The 21,147-nt window shown below is 43.6% G+C and overlaps 2 protein-coding genes across 4 annotated transcripts in view; one reads left to right on the top strand and one right to left on the bottom strand.

The window, feature by feature from the left end:
- The window catches only part of HSDL1 (hydroxysteroid dehydrogenase like 1), a 157,294-nt gene that overhangs the window by 37,626 nt on the left and 98,521 nt on the right, over positions 1-21,147 (bottom strand). The window lies entirely within an intron of this gene.
- The window catches only part of NECAB2 (N-terminal EF-hand calcium binding protein 2), a 102,485-nt gene that overhangs the window by 22,048 nt on the left and 59,290 nt on the right, over positions 1-21,147 (top strand). For all 3 annotated transcript variants that reach the window (XM_061468983.1, XM_061468981.1, XM_061468982.1), the window contains one exon: positions 5,103-5,127. In XM_061468983.1, coding sequence (XP_061324967.1) covers positions 5,103-5,127 — 25 coding nt within the window. The remainder of the gene's footprint in view (positions 1-5,102; positions 5,128-21,147) is intronic.

The following is a 21,147-nucleotide window of genomic DNA, read 5'->3' as shown; positions in this document are numbered from 1 at the left end:
AGCCTGTTGGAAGCACTCATCTCCTACTTGTCATCTAAAATATAAGGGTCAGCCTTGGATATGAGTGAGCATCCCTGTGGCAGGACTGTGTACTCCAAGGGGTACTGGCATCCCTGCCTCCTCTCTAGCTTTGCTGATGGTGACTAAATGCATTGCTTTTTGGCGTTATTTTAAATGTTCCTGAAGAAAGCAGTGCTATTCATTTCAGGTCAGATGAAGCTTTTTGTTTGATCTGCACTGTCTTTTCCTGAAAACTAATTTTGACCCTTATCTGCCTGTTTCCTTCTTCAATAGGGTCAGAAAGATCATTTCAAATCCATCTCTCTTGCTAATGGCTGCTGTTGCATACCTGCTTACCTGCCAGATCTGATTTACACTTCTTCAACCCCATGGGACTGACTGAGGTGTTTGGATAGAAGATACAGAGAATTTGGCTTGTGCCAAGAGTGCATTTCCAAATGTAGACCCAAGAATTGGCAGAGTTTTCCAACTGCTTTGTGAATAACACAATTTCCAGTGCTGCAAAGCTACTGCAGCAACAAAATTCCTTCTTTTCTGCTTTGATGTTTATTATTCTGTGTTTTTTTGTGTGTTGGTTGGTGGCTGTTTTTCTGCTTTTTTGGATTGTTTTTAATGTTGATTCCCTCCTCTTCTTGTATCCTTATTTACCTTCTCACTTCTCCAAGTGAATAGGGAAGGCTATCTTCCTCCTCCTTCATTACTCTTATGTGAAATCCATGGTTTGAAATCATCCTCTTGAGCCATGCCAGCAGGGCATGGCTGCAAAACAGGGGCAGAGCAGGGCTGTGCGTTGTGCATTCAGGGATTGCTCATGGCAAGGTACATAATGGCACAGAAGAGTCCAGCCTTTCTTTTCTGCTCTTCAGGTCTTTGTAAGTGGATGCTTGAAATGGAGCTGGATCCAGGGACAATGTTAATGGAAAAGTAACTTCTAGTGCTGTGTAGGTGGTAACAGCAAATGCAACTCTTGCCTGTCTCACGCAACTTTTATTTAGAACAGCCAGGTAAAGTCTAAGGAGAAAGGTACAAGGTAAAGAGAGGCTAAGACATGGTGTTAACTGCCCTTCTCTTGGAGCGGCAGAAAGAGCCAGGAGACCTGGAGGTCTGTAGCAGCCTTGCTTTGGCAGGGAAGCTGCTCCGCAAAGAACAATATTTGCACCCCAATGGCATATTTCTGAAACACCCAAATCAAAACTTTCCCCTTGCATGGGCAAAGCTCGCTAGCCTGATGATGCCAAAAGATGTTGTCCAAAGTGGAAAAGATTCAGGTCATTACATTCTTGGATTATTACTTGAAAGAGCAACATAGAGAGGCTGTAGGATATATTCCTACCAGTACCTCGAGCTAGAGAGGTAAAGGCTATACCTGATACAAAACCTTGTCTCAGCTCCACCTGAGGTGTTGAGGCTTGTAGGGAGAGGAACAGAAAGGAAGAACAGGCATGTAGGGACATCGTGAACAGACTAATTGGGGTTTTAGGTATATCTGGTATCTGGATGCTTTCTCATCCATTAGGCTTTCCTCACTCAGGAGACTTAAGATTTTGTTTGTCCTCAATTCTGCACCAAGATTATAATGGAAAACAAAATTCTAGCTCAGCTGCAGTCTATTTTAAATCAACATCATGTTAACCTGCTGAAGGGACGATAAACTCTACAAAGCCTGTAATAAATCTTGGGCTGGTTAGTGGAGTGCTTCTGTGAATTTAATAAAATTCCTAAGAAAACCTCCATTAAGCAGCCTCTAGTGTTGCACATTCTCATCCAGGAGCTTTGAAAAGGCAGAACTGAATGTTTAAATTGAAAGCATTGGTTTTTTTTTAAGTTCATTATTAACCACTAGTGTTTTGAATTGCTTACTTTTGCCAGCCAACATCTGTAGTAGCCCTTTGAGAGTACAGCAAAAATGTGTATTTTAAAAGTCACTGGAAATCTTGACAGATGTTCCTCACTTTAAATAAAACAGTTTATAGTCATCTAAACAAAGTAAATGGAATAAGTATGCTGCAGAGAGCAAACTACATTTCTGTGTAAAGCCTATAAAATAAGTTAATCTGGCCCATATTGTGGGCATCCTGTGGGCTCACCATGCAATTTAGCTTGTGCTTCAGTAGCCTTGCTTAATAGGTTTAGAATGTAGCTCATGCGGGAGATGGTTCCTCTAGTACTTTTTGGACTGGATTATTTCTCATTTACCATCTGAAAGCCCTGATGTTTGGAGAACTGTGGGTGATGGGGTGGAAAGAGCATCCCTGGTCAGGCTGTGAGGTGCTGCCAGCTCCTGTTCCATGTTGGGGATGGTCCTTGTCTGGTGTGGAGGCATGTGAAGCCAATTGCTGCCAAGGGTGTAGCAGGACAGGATGTTTCTCTACCAATATTTCATAGCCTCCACTCTTGCTGACCTCCAGAGCTGCTGCCTTGGCTAAGTCTAAGCAACTTCACTGCTGAGTGAGAATAGCAGTGATGGAGTTACTGCAGGCCTGCAGAGAGTGACTGCAGGGATGACTGGCTTTGCAGTGTATATGTTGGAGATGACACAGCATACCTGCTTATATTTCCTTCTTCCTGGAACTGGTTAGAGCATTCCTTCCCCTGAACACCCTTGGAACCTGGCACTGAGCTGCCATCGGGGCCTTGCCTTGCTGGGCCATAGGAGAGGCATGAGGGGCTGCATTTTCCCTTCCATCACCAGATCTTTCCCTTACTGAAAGCACATCACACCCTTCCCACAGTGGAACAACTAATTCAAGACAGGAACAGAGAGCATCTTCAGGTGTGTGTGGGAGGGCACTCTTTGTTTGCTGAAACAGAGCATGAATCCTGGGTCTTCACAGAAGCAGTGTTTCTGGCAGCATTACCAAGCTATCACAGAGTATATTCTGTCTTTATCAGCCTCCTGATGCTCATTCCAGTGCTCATACCTTCATGTACTGCCTGCCTGTGATGACAGACGTCTTTATCTTAAACTGCTTTCCCTCCAGGTGTCCTGTTTTGAATATTTTTGTGTGTGTGCAGATTTTAGGTGGTTCAGTTAAGCTGGAAGAATAAAACTTGCTCATTAGCAATAAAAACTAAACAGCTTAGTCCTGTAGAATAAACCTTAGTAGGTAACACAGCTGATGTGATCTTCTGTCAATGTGCTTGTTTACAAATAATCATACTTTCTAGGAGTATCTGGGGGATCTAAAGCCCTGAAAGGTTCTCTTAGTGAAGATGAACATTTTTATCTTTTTTCTTTTTTTTTTTTTTTTCCCCTTGCTTCTACTGTTCATGGCAAGGTTGGTGGCTCCACAGAGCAGAGCACTGCATATTTTTCCCACTTTAAGCTATGTTTTACTTATTGTTTTTGCCTTCCCATTCTTCTTACAATAGACTTTGCTGCTTCTGCATTGGACTTGATGTAATGTCTTTATTTCAAAGCAGTGGGAATAGTAATGCGAGTATGTGGTGATGAAACAAATCCAGAAATAAACAGCATCTAGAAAGAAAAGTGCCTCATCTGGAGATGCTAGTGCAAGTGTGAGGAGTTGGAGTGTCTAAGCCAGAAAAAAACAAGTATTTCGTACTCTGGGCAGTGCGTGTTGTGCATGGCTGACTGACGTGTGCCAAAGCCTGGGGGCCTGCTGGGGTTCCTGGTTGTCTTGCCTGGCTTTATTCTTTCTTCCCATAAACAAGCTGTGACTGTCTGGCTCTTCAAACCCCATATTTAACCTCAGTGAAGTCCATAAGGATGGTAGGATTTTCCCTCAAAGCTTCTAATTAATCTAAAAAAAATAAAGGTCAGTCCAAGAAGTAAGGAGTTTTGGGGAGGTCATAAGCTGTAATCCTTGTAGGGTTATGACCCTCTCTTGAAGCTGGGACTTGGTGGCTCCCACCATTTAGATCTGGCTTCACCAGAAGGTGTTTTCCTCTGCTGAAGTACTCCAGAAAGTCCACCTTTGACTTTTCCCTGTGCAGCTAAGGAGGAACTTTGGGCAAAAGAATGATTATTCTTCCTTAACTAAGGTATGTTCCCTTAAATAGAATATTCTGCAATTCAGTTTGTCTCTTGGGATTCCTTTTTTGTGCAGCAGTTTCTCTCCTGATGTTTTTCTCTTTTTAAAATGATTTTATGACCCAGAAAAGAAGAGATTCCATTTTAGGGCTGACTGTGATCCGTCCTGATGGTGCTTTTTTTCCCTCTGCAGGGAAATGTCTTTGTACAGTCAAAATCTCTGTTTTTGATCAAATTAATAAGGTCAGGTCTGAAGAAATGATGACAACGTTTTCCTTTTCTGCCCAGTTTGAGCATGTTAATTTTTTTGTAATTTATGGCCAAACCTGTGCCAGCAGCTATTTTTTGCAGGAACCTATAAGATTGCAACCTTTGCACAAGCCTTTTGCTATTAATTGCATTGTCAGGTGTCTATTTCTAAAATGAGACTAGTCAAAGACATAGCAGTTGTTTCTGCTGTTTTTCCCTCACAAATTCAGCCATACTACACATTACTGCAATTCTTTTTTCTTCTGAAAGGGCTATGTGATTCCTCTCTGTGGGCTGCTCCTCCACACTGTAGTTTTAAGTCCAAATACAATCTTTTTCCCACAGAGGAAATGTGCTTTTTTTAAAAAGAATATTGTAAATAGTTTTAGAAGTGCAGAACTGTGAAACCTGCTTTAAGAGATATTATTGATGCTAGAGAAATTGGCTGGGCATGCTGCACAGCTGTTACATTTTTTTAAATGGGTATTTTTCATGTGCTGGGTCCATGTTTTTGTCTTTCTTCTGCAAGAGAGGTAGGAGATGGTGGAACTGCTGGAAGTATTTTGTGTTTATTTTGCTAGCTAACCCATTTTCTACCAGTTATTCCAAAGGCAACCATGTCAATACTCTACTCCAGGAGTGGCTGTCCATCATGTGGGTCTGGGGGTGATAGCCTGTAACCTGGGAAGGGTGAGCTCAGTAAAACAACTGAATTGGCTGAAGGGGCTGGAGTGTGTTGTCCTGCCCTGTGTGTGGGATTGAACATGGTCCCAGTGCTAAAGCCTTCACCCTCTCAAACAATGTAATAAAAGTGTTTCTCTCTCTCTTTCAATTCTAGATTTTCAGAAGAGCTGACAAAAATGGTAAGTCTGTATATTCCTATTTCATATTTCTTGATTGAACTTTTGTCACTATTACTGTTTTTCCTGATAGTGACCTCTAACTATTTAAATGTCTTTCAGCTTACTGGGCCTGATGTTGGTAGGGTCTAAGCATCAGAAAACATTTATTATTTCTTTGTCTGAGATATTCTTAGAGCAGATGTGATACTAGTGTTCAAGTCAGCACAGTGAGATTCACCAGATTTGGGGCAATTTCACAAAAAAAGGGCATAAAAATAAATCACAACTAAGTGATAAGTGACAATCCACCTCTTGGAATAGCTTTGCAAAATGAACCTAATCTGTGAATATTAGTAGTTTGGCTCCTGAAGGACTGGATACATGCATTGAGGAGCAACATGTATTGATCTGTGTTTTCACAGTATGTGCCTGTAGAAAGCTGAATAACTTTGCTGAGTCTAGTCTTTCCCTTAGGTGGGGAGTAATGTGGAGGTTATATGACTTGGGATCCTGAAAGGAGCTGCTTTTCTGTGAGGTAACAGTTATGGGAAAAAGAGGCAATGGGTCCAATCCCAGGATCTCTCTCCATCCTGAAAAGCAATTTAATTTTAGCACCTAGCTAAAATCCCAAGAGCTAGTCTCTAGCTAGTCCCTGTTGTACAAGAAGAAAATGAAATATGTATTAAAACTGTGTGTGTTTGCAGAGGGACATGTGGGAGCAAAGGAGCACAGGGGAGAGTTTGTTTTTTCCCTGGCAGATTTCAAAGGGATTTACCTGATTTCTGCAGGAGCTTACAGACACATGGGATCACTGCCCCTAGGAAAGACAGTGAAGACTGCTGTGAGCTGGCTGCCATGTAAGCAGTAAATGCCCTGTTAACGTGGGCATTCGATTCTAACAACTGACTCAGTTATAAGACGCTGAAATTTGTTGCTTGGATGTAAGCAGTTGTGTGGTGGAAGGGGAATGCTGGCGATGGGGAGAGAACACTCCCAAGTGCTGCTTACAGAAGAAAATGAATTTCTGCTCTTGACACATAGACTGTCATATTTCACAGCCTCCTGGGCACTTAATTGTTGCATAATTGGAGACCAGGAGGTTTTGTTTGATGAAATATTAGATGCTGCCTCTGCTTTCTGCTGGCTGTTGTGCCTGTCCACATGGAGCTGAGTGCTGGGGTTGCCAGCTTGTAATGAAGTGTTAACCTGCCACTTGCTCTCTGGTGGGGGGTTTGGAGTACAATTGTCAGTGTCTTTGCTGTTTGTAGATATTGGGCTAAAATCTGTGCTTAGCTATTCCCACCTCACTTTGAAGTTGAAAACCCCACTCCAAGCTTTGACCTATGAAACTGCTCCTTGCTAAGACCCTGTTTAGCCTCCCTCCTGCCAGACCTTCTTTCCAGTTTCCAGGCCAGTCACTGTGTAGGGCATCTGAAATCAAAAGTAGTGATTTTTTTTTCCTTTTCAATAACAAATGATACTCTCCTGAGAAAAGCTTGAAAAGATGCACTTTAACATGGTGGTCTTGATGTAGTTATTTTCAATGACTGCTTTTTGAGTTATGCCAAATGATTCTGTGTTTTTGTTTTTATTCCAATTAGGTTTAGAATAGCTGCAATGGGGCTGAGGAATTGGAACTCAAAGTACAAAATCTTGTCTTGGCTGTTGTGCCAATATTCAGGTTTTTCTAAGGTGGGCGAGTAGAGCACCTCAGAAGTTGCTCTTGGAGCTCTGGTATTTCCCACTCACTGCAGTGGGAAGGAAGGTGCTGCTGCCTGTCAGGAACAGGCAGACATGTCTTTTCAACCCATCCAGGAGGACAAAGCTGTCATTTTGGTAGTTTTACCACATCACAAGGTTGTGGGGGTTAAACTTCAGTGCAGCTCTCCCCACAGTGACAGCTCTCTTGGTGTATTTCGTAGGTGACAGTGGCAAGACATGAATCTGTTTTTTTTTGTGGTGTGGGTGATAATTGGGAAATGATGAGCCTGTGGATCTGCTTGATCTGCTCTGGTGATGGGTTTCTGAGAAGACAGATGTCCCTTTGGAAAGCAGGTGACGTTTACTGACCAGTTCCCTTGCTGTTATTGAAACCCATCCAAACATCCTGGTTTTGCAACCTTGTAGTCTGTTATTAATAACGACCAAACATTCCTTCAGTGTTTTAACATGAATAACAGGTAAAGGTCAAATAAGTTCCTTCCATCAGCAAGAGCAAATCTGTTGTTCTTACCTCTGCCCCTCAACCTGGGAAAAACCTGCCCAGCTCCTCCATTGTCTTCTCCCTGAATGTTCCTCCCTTTGTAAGGCTCGAGCAAGCAATCCATACGGATAACAAGCAGGACTGCTCTCCTGCATGTGGACAGGAAGACCATGAGTGGCTCAGGTACAGTGTGACACTGAAAAGCCTTTTCTTGTCCAGCTTATTCAACCAGAGGGAGTCTGGAGTTGAGCAAAGCAGCAGAGATTAATACCCCAGATCTAACCTTGAGGTGTCCATCAGCCACACTGGGCACCCAAAGCCTCTCCATGGAGCTGCTGTCCATGCAGATGTACCCTCCTGGGAGTCAGGTACCCCATAATGTAATGCTCATGGGGAGCATTGCTCGTGGATGAGTGGTCACTTTGGTTGGACGTGCTGTGCAGATATGTAAAGATGTTCGCCCCTTTGAAGATATTCCCCTGGACGCTGTTTGAACATCTTTATTCTATTCAGAGCAACCGGAGTTCTTCTTGATTAGGTCACAAAATGTTAAAATGCATGTGGATTGTCAGTGATGTATCTGCCAGCCATTAACTGTTAATGCATTGGGTGTAAAGGTGACGAGCTGACTAGTCACAACACATAACCAGCTTGGGTGAGATGAATAGGCACCAGCAGGACAAGCCCTACTCCAGTGTCTGGTACTTAAATTGGTGGTTCATTGTCAAAGATGTTGCTGGGCAGGAATTTGAACTGCTTAAGGGTGAGAGCTGTCACTGCCAGGGTGCAGAAGGTCTGAGCACTAGGCTTGCAGGGAGATGAGGAGACCACCATTGCTGAATAGGCGGGATAAGTGCCCCCCAGCTCTGGCCAGGCTGCTGGCACCAGTTGCTCTACTGAAATTTGTCCTGCTTCATTTTAAGCCTGGATAGGCACTGCAGCGAGGCACAGCTGGTGCTGTTAATGATGGCCAAATGGTCTATGAAGAAAAAGTTCTCTCACCTCCGCTTCCACTTTCATTGCTTGCACTGCATGTGACCTACAACTGCATTGTTTGGATAACACAGTGCAGTGCTCTCCATGAGACTAACGCTGCCAGGCAAACAGGACGATGCTTTTTCCTTTTTCTGATGTGGATGGAAGGCTGTCACAAAGCAGTCTGGTTCAGTGGCAGTTCTATCCCTGTGTTGGCTCCTGCAAGGTGAGGTGGCCCAGCATGTCAATCTCATGGTGGCTGCTTTCCAGTCCCACTGAGTAGGGTTGTCTCTGTGATCTCGGGTCTGTCTTCTGAAGGACTGTATGTCCTGCAGTGATTTTCCCCACATTTATTTAGATGCTGCTTTTTTTGTTGAGACAACCTCTACTAGCTGTGATGGCCAGCTCCAGCCATTCATATTTGCTGAACTCTTGAGTTTGCTACCTTTCATAATTAGCTCAGTATATTCCTTTGCAGCCTTTTGGGGTCATGGCTTCCCACAGCTGCCCCTCCAGGCCCCTGCAGCTCACAGCAACTGCTGCAGGAAACAGGCAGGAATATTTCCCTTGGTACATCCTCCCTGCAAACTGTGGCCCAGAGGTTTCCAGAGCTAGAGGTAATATCCTTATATTTAATATCACCAGGGACCTCTTTTTCACAGTTTTCTCTTTGGCATCCTGGCCTTTAATTTATTGATTTGTTGAAATTCAGTCTTTTCATGGCTTTACCTGGTGCAGCTCTGAGGAGCAGTGGAAGCATCAGCCTGCTGCTTTCATGCTTCCCCGCGGGTGGCCTGTGTGCTGTGCAGTGAAAATCCGACACTGTTAGGTTTTCTTTGGAATCCCAGGAAGGGGTGTTGAGCCCTGGGCAGGCTGTTGGGAAGACAGGCTCAAGGCTTCCCAAAACATTTTACTCTAACACGCTTGTGCTCTCTGCCCATGTGCAGAGGTTCTTGCCTGGCAGGCACTTTGCTTTCTTAATTGACCAGCTGAGGCGAGTCATTCTATGGTGCTGTGTGATGGTGGCATATGGGGGAGAGAGCTCCCAGGGCAGGGAGTGCTGGCAGCTTTACCCAGAACTGGCAGCTCTTGCTCTCCTTGGCTCTTACAGACCTGTGTAGGAGCCCTACAGAAATAGCAGGGGGAAATCTGAATAAAACTTCAGCTCTTGCTGTCTAGTTTAACCAGAACATCTCATATAACTTCTGCCATGCAGAGATCAGGTGATTAAAGGGTCATGTAAGAGAGAGGAGAGATTTTAAGCTTAAGGCATTGTCTTATTTAATGTCCAGCTTCCTACCTTCAAGAGGTCATAAATCAGCATCTTGATTTTAAAAATTTTATTCTATTTTTCCCTCCAGCCTGGTAAAAATGGTACTTACAGTGTTAAAGCAACATGGCTGGCTCTGGCATAGTAGCTATGGAGCCTGATCGTGTGAATTCTCCCTCATCCCCTTCTTTCCAAAGCTCCTCAGCATAAATTGTTAATTCATGTAAAACTGGATATTCTTGGTGCAAGATGCTAAACCACATCATTATCCCTGCCATGTTCAGGTACTTGCATTAAGGTGATTTGATTCAGTGCCTACATACTAAGACATTGCTAATGAAACAGCCCTTTCTTGTTCAAAGGTGTCCTGGTCTCCTGGCCCAGAAAAATGAGATTCTGTCTCTAATGTGATTTAAGTCCCCAGCCTTTTTCCCCATTGATAATATCAAGCAGCTGGATTTACAACTATCTATATGGTAAACTCAGCAAATGGTTTGGATAGCACACCTTGGAATGGTGAGCACGTTGGAGATACCTGGATAAACTGGCAAATGATCTGAAAAAATGAAGAAGTGTAACCTTCTGACAGTGAATAATTCAACTACGTTTAGTCATGCTTTGCAGGGGCATGGTTGTTACTCATTCAAAATAATCTTTTTCTCCTGTGTAAGAGTGTTTTTCCTTTCTCTGCTAATAATCCACCTGTCTTGTAACCCTCCCAGTCCCAGTAAACAATATTTTCTTTGACATATTGTAGGGAAATGGAGTTATCTTGTTTTAGGCTGATGAAGCAGAGCTGTCACTCATCTGAGTTATCTACAGTGTACTTTAATAATCTCATTAGAAAGCTGTTAATCAATTATAAGTTAAATAGCCCAGGATCCCCTTTGAAAGATTAAGACTGTATAATTTTGACAGAGCAGCCTAATTGCTAACGATTCATTGCAAAAAAAGTTGCTTCCTGAAAATTGGAGTTTTATTATCTTGAAATCTCCAGTCACTGCTACCACTCAACTGCCATGTCTTGAGTGTAACTAACTGTGAAGTGCATCCAGCTGTACTACTGTGGTTTAGCTGTATGGTTTTTGATGCAGTTATCAGATCTTGTTCATGGAAATGGCCATTGGTCTGGCCTATCCATGGGGCTGGCTTGCTGGGTACTGGGGGTTAGGTGGGTTCCCCTGGATCTCTGCCATGGAATAGGAAAGATGCAAAGGAAGATGTGCCAGAAAAAATCTTGGCATATGGTTATAAAGTGCCTAGAGAAAATAGAAGGAGTAGCTGCCAGTGGTGCAGTATTTCACTTGACAGTGATCAGGGAAGTTAGCATTGTGGTTTGGCCAACTTGGCACATTCCAATTGCCACTGTCCTTGTGACCTCTGCTCCAAGAGCTGGCCCTAACCATTGTCCTTCTCCCTTGAATGTATCATATCTAGAGAGGTGTAGATGGGAATGAAGCTGTTAAACACATGCTGCCTTGGATAGCTTCTGCTGTTATCAAAAATTAAACACAATGAAGTACAAGCATGAATTAAACAAATTTCATTTATAAATTTAACATAGAGATCTGGAGTGCAAATGGTGAGAGGAGGTGTCAGTTCTTAGTTGATCTGGAAGATCAGCTGAAAGCCTGTAGAAGGATGTAGCAGAGCTGGTAAAGAAAAAAAGAAAGAATGAATGCATGAAAGTGGTTGGAAAGGGCTTCTTGGTTAAGAGCCACCAAGAGCAATGGAGTTAGCCCATTCCTATCCCAGTATGGCTTGCCCTTTAAATAGCTGCACACAGATATCTGTAAGTCATTTAATAGCTTATTAAAGGTGATTTATGCTGTTATTCATTGGAAGTAAAGGTTTGCATATCCCAGTGCTGGAAGCCTTATAGCAAATTGCACTACAAATGCTGGGGGCATATACAGAGCTTCTGACAAGGGGAAAACATAAATATCTTTGGACATCAGCATCATAACAAACTGGCTGAGGAGCCTGGTTAGCTGGCAGCAGGGTTGTGCCCTTCTGAGCAGAGCAAGACCTGCTTCTTAGGTAAAAACTATTGGCACTGCTCTGACTGATGGCTTTGTGGCCCTTGCCACCACTGTCTCTTTATGTGCTGGAAAAAGGAGAAAAAGAAAACCAAGTAAACAAAAAGCCTCAGGCACATCTCACAGTCCCAGCCTGATACGTTAAAGAACTGAGGCATGGCATAAGTGTCACCTAAGTAGAAAGCAGTCTTGTTAATCACCAATATGCAAATGAAGAGACTGGGGCTTGAGGTTTCTTCATGGATCAAGTTTCTTGCTTAAGGGATGGTTGTGGGAGAGCAGGGAAAGCCCTGGGCTTTCAGCAGAGGGAAAGGGCTGAATGAGTCTTGGTGTGGTGGATCTCCAAAAGAGCTGTGGATGAAATGCACAGCAATTTCGAGTCTTCCTAAGGGCTGTGTGCCTGTCCTCAGTGTCTCATTTGTAAGCAGAGACTGTTTCTCTGCTTTCAAGACTTCAGGGATCTGGGAAATTTGCAGAATTTTTAATAGTAATAATTCTCAATGCCTCACCCACCATTTCCAGCCTCCACTTGGAGAAATGATTCTGATCACCTCTAGTGAGCCTAGAACAGGAAGAAATGGGTGTTTGTTGTGCTTGTGATTAGAGCTCAAATTCACAGCATTGGGACCCAGATCACTGTGCAAATGTTTCCTTTTGCCTGTTTCACTCCAAGAATGCCCCTTGCTGAGCTTGAGTCATTAATAAGGAAACCTGGGTGAAAAAAGGGTGAAAATGTGTCTTTAGTTCTGGCCAGGAGAGAGGGAAATTAAAAACTATCACTGATGAGCAAGTGGTCCAAATACCCCATTTTTAATGTTCACTTTCAATGCTTTATGTCCCTGCACACTCCTTGTCTGCAGGTTAGAGGAGACATTTTTGAATCAGGAAATTGGGATTATGGTCTGAGCACAGCACTGCTAGCATGACGTGTGCTAAACATATGTACTGTTTGATTGGTTTCCTGCCTGTAATGATGGTTGTACCTTAGTCCATTCTTTACTTTGGAAACCCAAGAGCCTGTCACTGTTCAGCTTGCTCATCCTGCCTGGGCCCATCCTTTTTTTTTTTCGTAATGGCATCTGATTGCTGGGCAAAAATCTTCCATTTTGGAATTGTTCTGAATTTAGAAAGAGCAGGCATCCATTATTAATTACCTTGTTAATTTACTGAAACATTTTTAGAAAATGACTTGATTGGAATTTGGCATGGTAATTGTCCGTAAGGTGGTTTAAGACTCCAAGTATTTATCTCCCCACCTTCATTCATCAATTTAGGCCCTTTTGGAAAATTCACTTGCACAGGACTTGAATGGTAGGTAGCAGCTGGGACTCCAATAATATTGTACTGGAGGCATCAAGGAAGAAAAACGAAGACGTTGTAACTTTGGGTGTTTTTATCAGATCTTAAAAAGATGATAGGTAAGGACCATGATACCTCCATCTCTCTAACTCTGTCTCTGTCATCTATATCTATGTATCTCAGAATAAAAGTCCCCAAGCACCTAATAAGCCTCCTGCTGTACATACAACTCTTCCTTCCACAGCTCCGCATGCATTTTGGAATTACAGTTTTACTGTGAGCTCCCAGGAGCCTTGCAGTCCTTGCTGAAATGGGCTACCACTCACCAAAACCACTTATCTTGCAGAGCAAAGTAATTACCTCCTGCATGGCTACTGCTCCTCACGCACAAGGAAAACCTTGAGCTATTCATAGCCCACTGGTGTGTCCAAATTGAATCATCAGTTGTAAGTTAAAATATTTTAACTCTTGTATAACAAAAGCACTATTAGCAGCCATGTGGAAAAATGCAGTGATGAATCAGGTGGAAAAATGCAGTGGTGAATCAGGTTTTTTAAGTACAGATAAATCTGATAGGTTTTTCCATGCCCAGATGACCAGTCTGAATGTCTTTCTGTTTCATAAATAAATGAAGATTTGCATTTAGATTTCACGTGACAATCAAAATGCACCTTGTAAAACTGTGTAATAACCTTTATTTACAAGGAGGAAGTTTGAATTTGTTTTTCAGTTATTGGGACTCCTGTGTCATCTCTTAGCTCTCTGTTGCATATTCACTTATCCTTCCAAGTCCTTGCAAAGTTCACAGTACATGGTTTTGAAAAGATGACATATGTTTAAATGGGAACATGCAGTTCCCAAAATAATAAACAAGCCTATCAACCTGATGATGAATTCTGAGATAGTGTAGAAATTTTCTACAGGTGATTGCTGGCCATTCTCTATAGGCTGTCATTAGATGTATCCAGTGCTTCTGTTCATCCTTCGACACTTTGAACTTAGGATTTCATTTCCACCACTGACTGACAGGCTTGAAAAGGCATTTCTCAGCTGCTTGTGCCCTTTCAGGGCTGCTTTTCCCTTTCAACAAATACATGAAAGTATCTGGTGCACCTGTGTGCAGCAGAAGGAAAGAGCTGAGTGTTTTTAGGACTTTTTTCTTCTCATGTCACTTTTTATTAGAAAATGAATATTAGAATCATAGAGTATTTTTATACTTTAAGCTAGAGGAGGTTTGAGCTGGGCAAGGTTTGGATCCTGCCCACAAAATCCCGCATGAATTCAAGCCAATGGTGTGGCCAGCAGATGAGCTTTAATTTCCGCAACAGAAATGTCCATATCCTACCTATGTCTGCGCAGCAGCAATTTATGGCTTATCACTCTCTAAAACTGTTGTTCTTGTCCTGTTTCTAAAGCTTTTCTCTGTTGAGAGAACAGGCTACCCAAATAGCAGGTATCATGAAAGCATGCATGGACAGTGGGCAATGAAGTCACTACTGCTCTGAGTGTGACCTGCACATGGTGGTGTGCTGGCAATAGCACTGGGAATCCACAGCTTGGAAAGTTGATCTATTAAAGCAGAGTGCATGGCTTTCCAAGCAACTGGCTTGCTGACACTTCATTTGATACCTAATAGTGCAGGTGCCTGACTGCTGTCGTGTAGAATGCCCTTTCCTCATTATTGAAAGTACAAATTGTGGCAGTGCTGGTGGACAACACCAGTGTCCTTGCCCTTTTGTGTAAAATCTGCAGCTAGAATATCAAGACAGACTTAAAGGAAAAATGAAAAAATCAGCATCACTTGATATTAAGGCCTCCTTCAGGCATGCTCTCCAGCCCAGGGTACTTGCTGCCTTGTGACTGCAAAGCTATTTACATGTTGGTCCATTCCGGGGCTGTAATGGCACCTCCTGGCTGCCCTCTCTGCCCAGCATCTTCCCTTCATTTGGCTGCCAAGTCTTTCTCCTCTATCCCTCAAAAATTCAGCTGCTAAGTGAAATTAAGCAAAACCCATGGTAAAAGTCAATAACTGCTGTAACCTTCAAGGTTTCTGGACATTTCTGCATTGAAGATAAATGGATTTGAACCTCAAAGACAGTCTGATACTTAAATGCACAGTTTTTTCACACCTTCACACTTTCTTATTAGCCAATACTTCAGCCCATCAAAAAATCAGATAGTGATGCTGACATAAGGGGTCATCTTCCTAATCTTCCTACAAGTGCTGTCTGTGCAGGAGTATCTGCCTTTGGGTCAACGCTGATGTCTGTTTTCTGCTGGACCTTGCTCAGAGGGGTCAGATGTAGAGGAGCAGGCTAGATCAGAGCTTTTGCATTGGAAACCACCTGTCAGTCTGCCTCACGCCTGGATTTCCAGCCTGAGCCATCAATCGAGCCTTCCTGCTGTCTGCATTTATCATTGTTAGAGGTTCAGGGTGGTCTGAGACCTGTCTGAGCATCCTCCCGCAGTTCATCAAACCTCTTGCCCTCAGGAAATGTTGCTCCCTATGCTTAGTGAATGCTGATCTGGCAGAACAAAGATGTGTCTGTGTTTGGCCTCTGAATAATGCAATTGCTTTGCATTGGAAAGTGGGGCAGCGTAGCTTTGTTCATCTTTTAGGGTGAGTTTTGTGTGTGTTATGGAGCCTCAGCGTTTCTATAAGCAATGCTCTTTTTCTGCTGTGTCTGTTCTCTTGCTTGGCTCCTCCTTTCAGTTCCTTTAATACAGAGAGCTGAAAGCAAACAGCAGCATTCAAGTATCCCTGAGAGATGCAGGGAGGGGAGATCAAGCAGAGGTTAGTGCTTTAGCCTGGCAGTTTAAGGCTGAACATTTGATCTGGAGGGCAGTGTTTCCAAATACTCCTGCTTTGCTTTGAAGTGCACCAATTAAGGTCTGACATATGATGTAACCTAAAGAAGACCAGGTTCATTATTTTCTTCCATCTGTGGATTGGGAGATGTGGGTTTTCTTCTGCAAACCTCATTAGAGACTTCGGGTTGGACAGGAGAGAACGGGATACATTATTGTAACGGATTAAATGGCCTCATTGGATGTTGTGAAGGGATCGTGGTTTCCCAAGGAGACTGAAAGACTCTCATTTAGCCAAGCATATTTTCAAAGACATTTCTTTCCAGAGCCAGAGTTGAGAGATTTCATTGGGGGCTGCACAGAAAATATGTCTACATGGCATGATGATAGCCAGCGAAAGGGCACTATGAAACATTTATGGAGCTATATCCTAACCGTTTCTTAGCCAAAAACCATGAGCTTTATTGGTAGTGCCTTAAAAGTGGTGGTTCTTGCCCTGGCTTTTCTGGAGCATAGAAATTGCTGGATGATGTCATCTGACCTGGGGAGCTGCAGCTGTAGCTGCCCTGGAGGTCGTTTCAGTTGAAATCTTATATTCATGTGTTTTCCTTACTGATGGGTCAGTCTTTGTGAAATACCTTGCCATAATGCCATGCTCCAGTTTCAGGAGAGGAGGGTATCTGTAGGAAGGTCTTTTCTATGTGGAAATGGCAGCACATGGCAAAGGGAAGTCTATAACAGCAAGCCAGGGCTCTGATGGACATTGGGGGTTTAACATCTATGGCTCTTTTTGACCTGTCTCATTAATATCTCATGTTGCTGTATCCAGGAAGCTTTTCAAAGTAGATCCATGTCCTGGGCTCAGCAGTAGCAGTCAATTTTTCTCCTTCTTGGTAGCTGGTGCAGCACTGTGTTTTGACTTTCAGCCTGGGAACAGTACTGATAACACCAATGTTTTCAGTTGTTGCTAAGTAATGTTTACCCTGACCAAGGACTTTGTGAGTCTCATGCTCTGCCAGGGAGGAGGGGAAGCCGGGCGGAAGCAGAGACAGGACACCCAACCCAAGCTAGCCAAAGAGGTATTTCATACCACAGCACATCATGCCTGGGGGAGTAACTGGGAGTTACCCGGAAGGACATGGGGGTCTTCTGCGTCAGACTCGTTTTTCGGCGGGTGGTATCGTATTCTCTTCCCTTGTTATTTTCTCTTATTGTTGTCGTTGGTGGTAGCGGTGGTGATCTGTGTTGTACATTGGTTGCTGGACTGTTCTTGTCTCAACCCGTGGGAGTTGTATTATTTCGATTACTCCTCCCCATCCCTCTGGGAGTGGGGAAGGGGAGAGCCCCTGGGGAAGCGGGGACATGGGCCTTGAGTGCTTCCAGCCCGGCACCACTCACTGGGAGTGAGTGAACAAGCTGTCTGGCTGGGTTTAAACCATGACAATCTAGCAAATCAACGCTCCTCCTGCTAAATTCTTCATGTGTTTTGTTTTTTTTTTTTTGGTAGAGATGAAATTTTGGAGTGCTTGTAAAGTACTTTTGCAGCTTGGCTGGCTGTGGTAGTCTGGTAGATTAAGCTAGTGCAGCTGACTGCAGGCTTTGGGGGCTCGGCTGATGTGTAGCAGTGACCACGGGACACGGTTTTGGTGCAGCAGCAAGCTCCTTGGGTGGACCTGTGCATTTCGAGTGTTGGGAGTGCATCTCTACAAAGTGTGGGGCTCCATCTACCTTGCGTAGCTCTCTTCTTCATCAGGCAACATACTCCATCCTCATGCAGGACACCCAAAGATGTTGCTGCTTTCTTCTGCATCAAAGTTAGGTGTAGTTTGGGTTTGAACCTCTTCAATAAATTCTTGTGACATGTAGTCGCACTGCTAGATATTATTATGAAGAATCTCAGCTGCTGTTTCCTGCTGTGTGTTATTATCTCAGCTACCCCTATGTGTCCCCTAACAAGGTAGCATGGACTGTGGCAGGCACTGGAGCCAATGGTGCACTCTGCATCTCCCCGCCCTGGAATTGTTCTTGCAAGATCCGAGCCCCTTTGCCATAACTGAGATAAAAAGAAGGCTTGATTTTGTCCTCCTGCCTTGGTGGGAGAGTGTCACTGCCACAACTGTTTCCCACACTGCTGTGAGATGACTGTGCAAAGCTTATCAGTGTTCAATGAATTTTGCTTGGAAGCACTTATGGATGATCCTGCTTTTAGTGGAGAGATGTTCCTCACCACTAAAAGCCTGGATGTTTTACCTTGTTTTTAACTGGATAAGTGATGGGGTTTGTGTGCTCCCAGTGTATTACAAATGAGTGGCGATATGCAGTATGGCAATCGCAGTACACACCTGGGTGGAGGTGACCAGCACATAGGAATGCCTTAAATGCATTTGCTACCACCACAAACATCGTGTGTTACCCCCATCTTGCATTATTTCCCCTTCTACCCCACCTAAATCTCACTTACAGATTCTATTACTACTTTCTCTCAGTCGCAGGACTTCAAAACGTTTGCCTTTCAGTTTAGATCCCTGAGAAGTCCTCTCAGGAGCAGCAGAGCAGTTCCTGCATGGACAAAAACCATTGCTTTTGCCTCCTGCCCTGTTGCTTGCATGCCATTCTCTGCTTTCTATGGCATGGGAGCAAGGGGCAGCTCTGTGCTCTGCCATTGCTTTAATTAGGTATCCTCTGCAGATCAGCTGTATTTATTGAAGATGGTTTATTATAGCTGTTCAAATTAAATAAGGCAAAAATTGAATCCAGAACAAATACACTGCTGCAAGTAATCCTTATAATTTGCTAGCAATTTTTGCCAGACAATTGTGAGAAAATGTTCTGGCAGCCTATGTTCAGACAGTTGGCCAGGAACAGCTACAAATCATGCATATCTTTTCCTTCTTATTATCATTCTCACTCTTTTAAAATCCATGGGGTACCAGCGAATATACATTGGACAGAAGGGAAAAAGATCTGAAGCTAAAACAGTGATACATCCAGATCTGTAACTCCCTTCAAGGACAACCTGGGAGACAGGAACAACTAATCTTTTGCCTGGGAAAATGTGTTAGAAAATGGATGTCCATTGACTTGAGAGAGGAGAACCCAATTGTCTTTGGTTTTATGCTTGCTTCTCTGCAGGAAGGCAGTGTGTTGCTCTGAAAGAAGTCTGAAACTTTCAGAAAATTTTACAGGTTGAAATAATTTAAAATTATTTCTAGAGAGGAAATTTCAGTGTTGTGACTCTGCTGCAGAGGGGAAACCTGTGCTCAGCTGCCTGGGAAGATACTCTGGCTGCACTGGTGCTGCTGCTCAACACAGCATTAAAGGGCTGGTACCCCCTGAGCTCGGGTTCAAGAATGGCTCAGCCCTAGCTTCGGGTTTGGATCTAAGGTTGGTTCCTGCTGTCAAGTTTCTGCCTTAATTAGATACCAGTATTGAGGCACCCAGTGAGACACAGCACAGACATCAACTGGTTTCAGCCTTCTTGTTACCCATTCCTTCCTAACCTCAGTCTGTGAAAGAGGCCAGATTCTGGGGCACATCTTGCAGAGTGGGTGGCTTTCTAGTGCTTCTGATGCTTGGCATGTAAACATGAGATTTCTTTTTGTTAACCCAAAATAATTAACTCCAGGAGTTTGCAGAGCCTGTGTATTCTTTGGGCATGCAGTGGTTTGGTTATGTATTGCTCTGCTGTGTGGGCACTGAAACACAGTTTTGCACCTCATCTGCTAATAAGTATGCTGAGACTTATTTTCTTTTCCGAAGGATTTTCTGTTCATCGTGGCAATGTTACTTTTCCAGACTGCTAGTTTGCTGGCTTTCAACCATGCTACGCTCTGTTAAGCAAGGACGCTTTTCCTTCCTCCCCTTGGTAGTACCAACAGCTGCTTGCTTTGTTTCCTTGCACCTCCCCGCCCAGCTTCTAAAAATGCTTGAATTAATAGTGGCAAATAATTCAACAGCAATCAAAATCAGTGTATTCACATTAACAGGCTCCTCACAGTATAACAGACCTTTTGCTTTCTTAATGTATAATAGACACACCTGTTAGGAATTAATATCTGAAGCCACTTAGTGGTTTGTTATTCCCAGTAGAGCATGGAGGGACTACTTTTGGCTCTGCAGGAGATAAATGGGGCAATCTGCACTCCTGGCAGTCAGGAGCAGCTACAGTCCTGCCATGGCAGCACGCTGACAGCTTCTTTGGTGCTGCAGGTAGTGAATGTGCAACACTCACCAATCCCTGTGGCTTCCCTGTGGGGTGGGGTAAGAGGAAAGGAAGGGTGGAGGGGCAGGAAGGGACAGTGCATGGATTTGAAATGCTTCCGCCTGGCAAAAGTGAGCAATGGGAAGGCACAACTTGCCTGTCTGGGTTTCAAACTGGAGACCACGAGTACGAAAAGGGGGATTTGAGTGTGTTCCTGGGCTTTATGGAGGTCAGGCTTTGGTTATGTGCAAACGTAGCCATGTGCAGAGTTGTCTCGTTATATTTTTGTAGCAGGATCAATAGTGATATCAATTAATACATTGGGTAGGTGTCAAACAGTGGGGAAAAAAACATGTATTCTAATTGAAAGTACTTGCACAAGACTGTAAAAACAAGATTAAATATTTCTATTTTTCAAAGAAGGGAACCAGACTTGTTTCTTCTCCCCTGCATCCTGTAACCTAGTTGCTGGAAAGCAGCAGAGTTTAGATCTTGCAAGCAGAATTCTTAAGCTGGAAACTAAATGGTTCTGTAGCATTTAAGTGGAAGAAGAGTTAACTGCAACGAAGTTGTAAAAGTAGGACTGTAGATAGTAAGAAATATTCAGTCCTGGTATAGCAAGAGCACTGTGAGCAAATAAAGTGATACATGCTGAGATACTGGGGAGATGAGGGGAAAGGAAAACAGAGCAGTGGGGGATGTTCTCACAAAGCATCATCTGCAAATGTGGCTTGAGAAGAACACCGACACTAGAAACTTCTTCAAACCAGTTGTTGCTTCCTAAATGAGGACCATGACATTTTAAAGGTCAGCAGCCAGGGAGCACATGCAATCAGAGACTGTGCTTATTAGCTGCTGTGTCCTTCACATCAGGGTGTGGTGTTGCCTAATTGCCTAGGGAGACAATTTCTGTAGATGTTTCCTAAAAACGCAGATTTGCAATACCCAAATGAGGTAGGATACCTGTTATTTTTCTCATTTCTCTTCCCTCTAGGAGAGCTAATAAGGGAGAAATGGGCCAAAAGATAACTTATGCAAGTTTGAGTGTGGCTTTGGGTAGAGGAGATGAAAGCAGAAGGTATCTGTTGGAAGGGGAGACCTCTCTGCAGACCAAGGCAGCAGTTAACACCAGAGATACCCTTGCTTTGGTAACAGCCAAATGCTGTGGAGTGATGTGCCCTACAGTAGGATCTGGGCATGTCCCTGCCCCCATCCCAGCCACAGCCTCCTGGGGTTGAAGGCTCAG

This window comes from Pezoporus flaviventris, unplaced genomic scaffold (assembly GCF_033815535.1).
Source record: "Pezoporus flaviventris isolate CSIRO_AGI_PZ_B2104156 unplaced genomic scaffold, CSIRO_AGI_Pfla_v1 ptg000054l, whole genome shotgun sequence".
In the NCBI taxonomy this organism is placed as follows: domain Eukaryota; kingdom Metazoa; phylum Chordata; class Aves; order Psittaciformes; family Psittacidae; genus Pezoporus; species Pezoporus flaviventris.
Note: the sequence above shows the minus strand (reverse complement) of the source record. Positions and strands in the feature narration are given on the sequence as shown.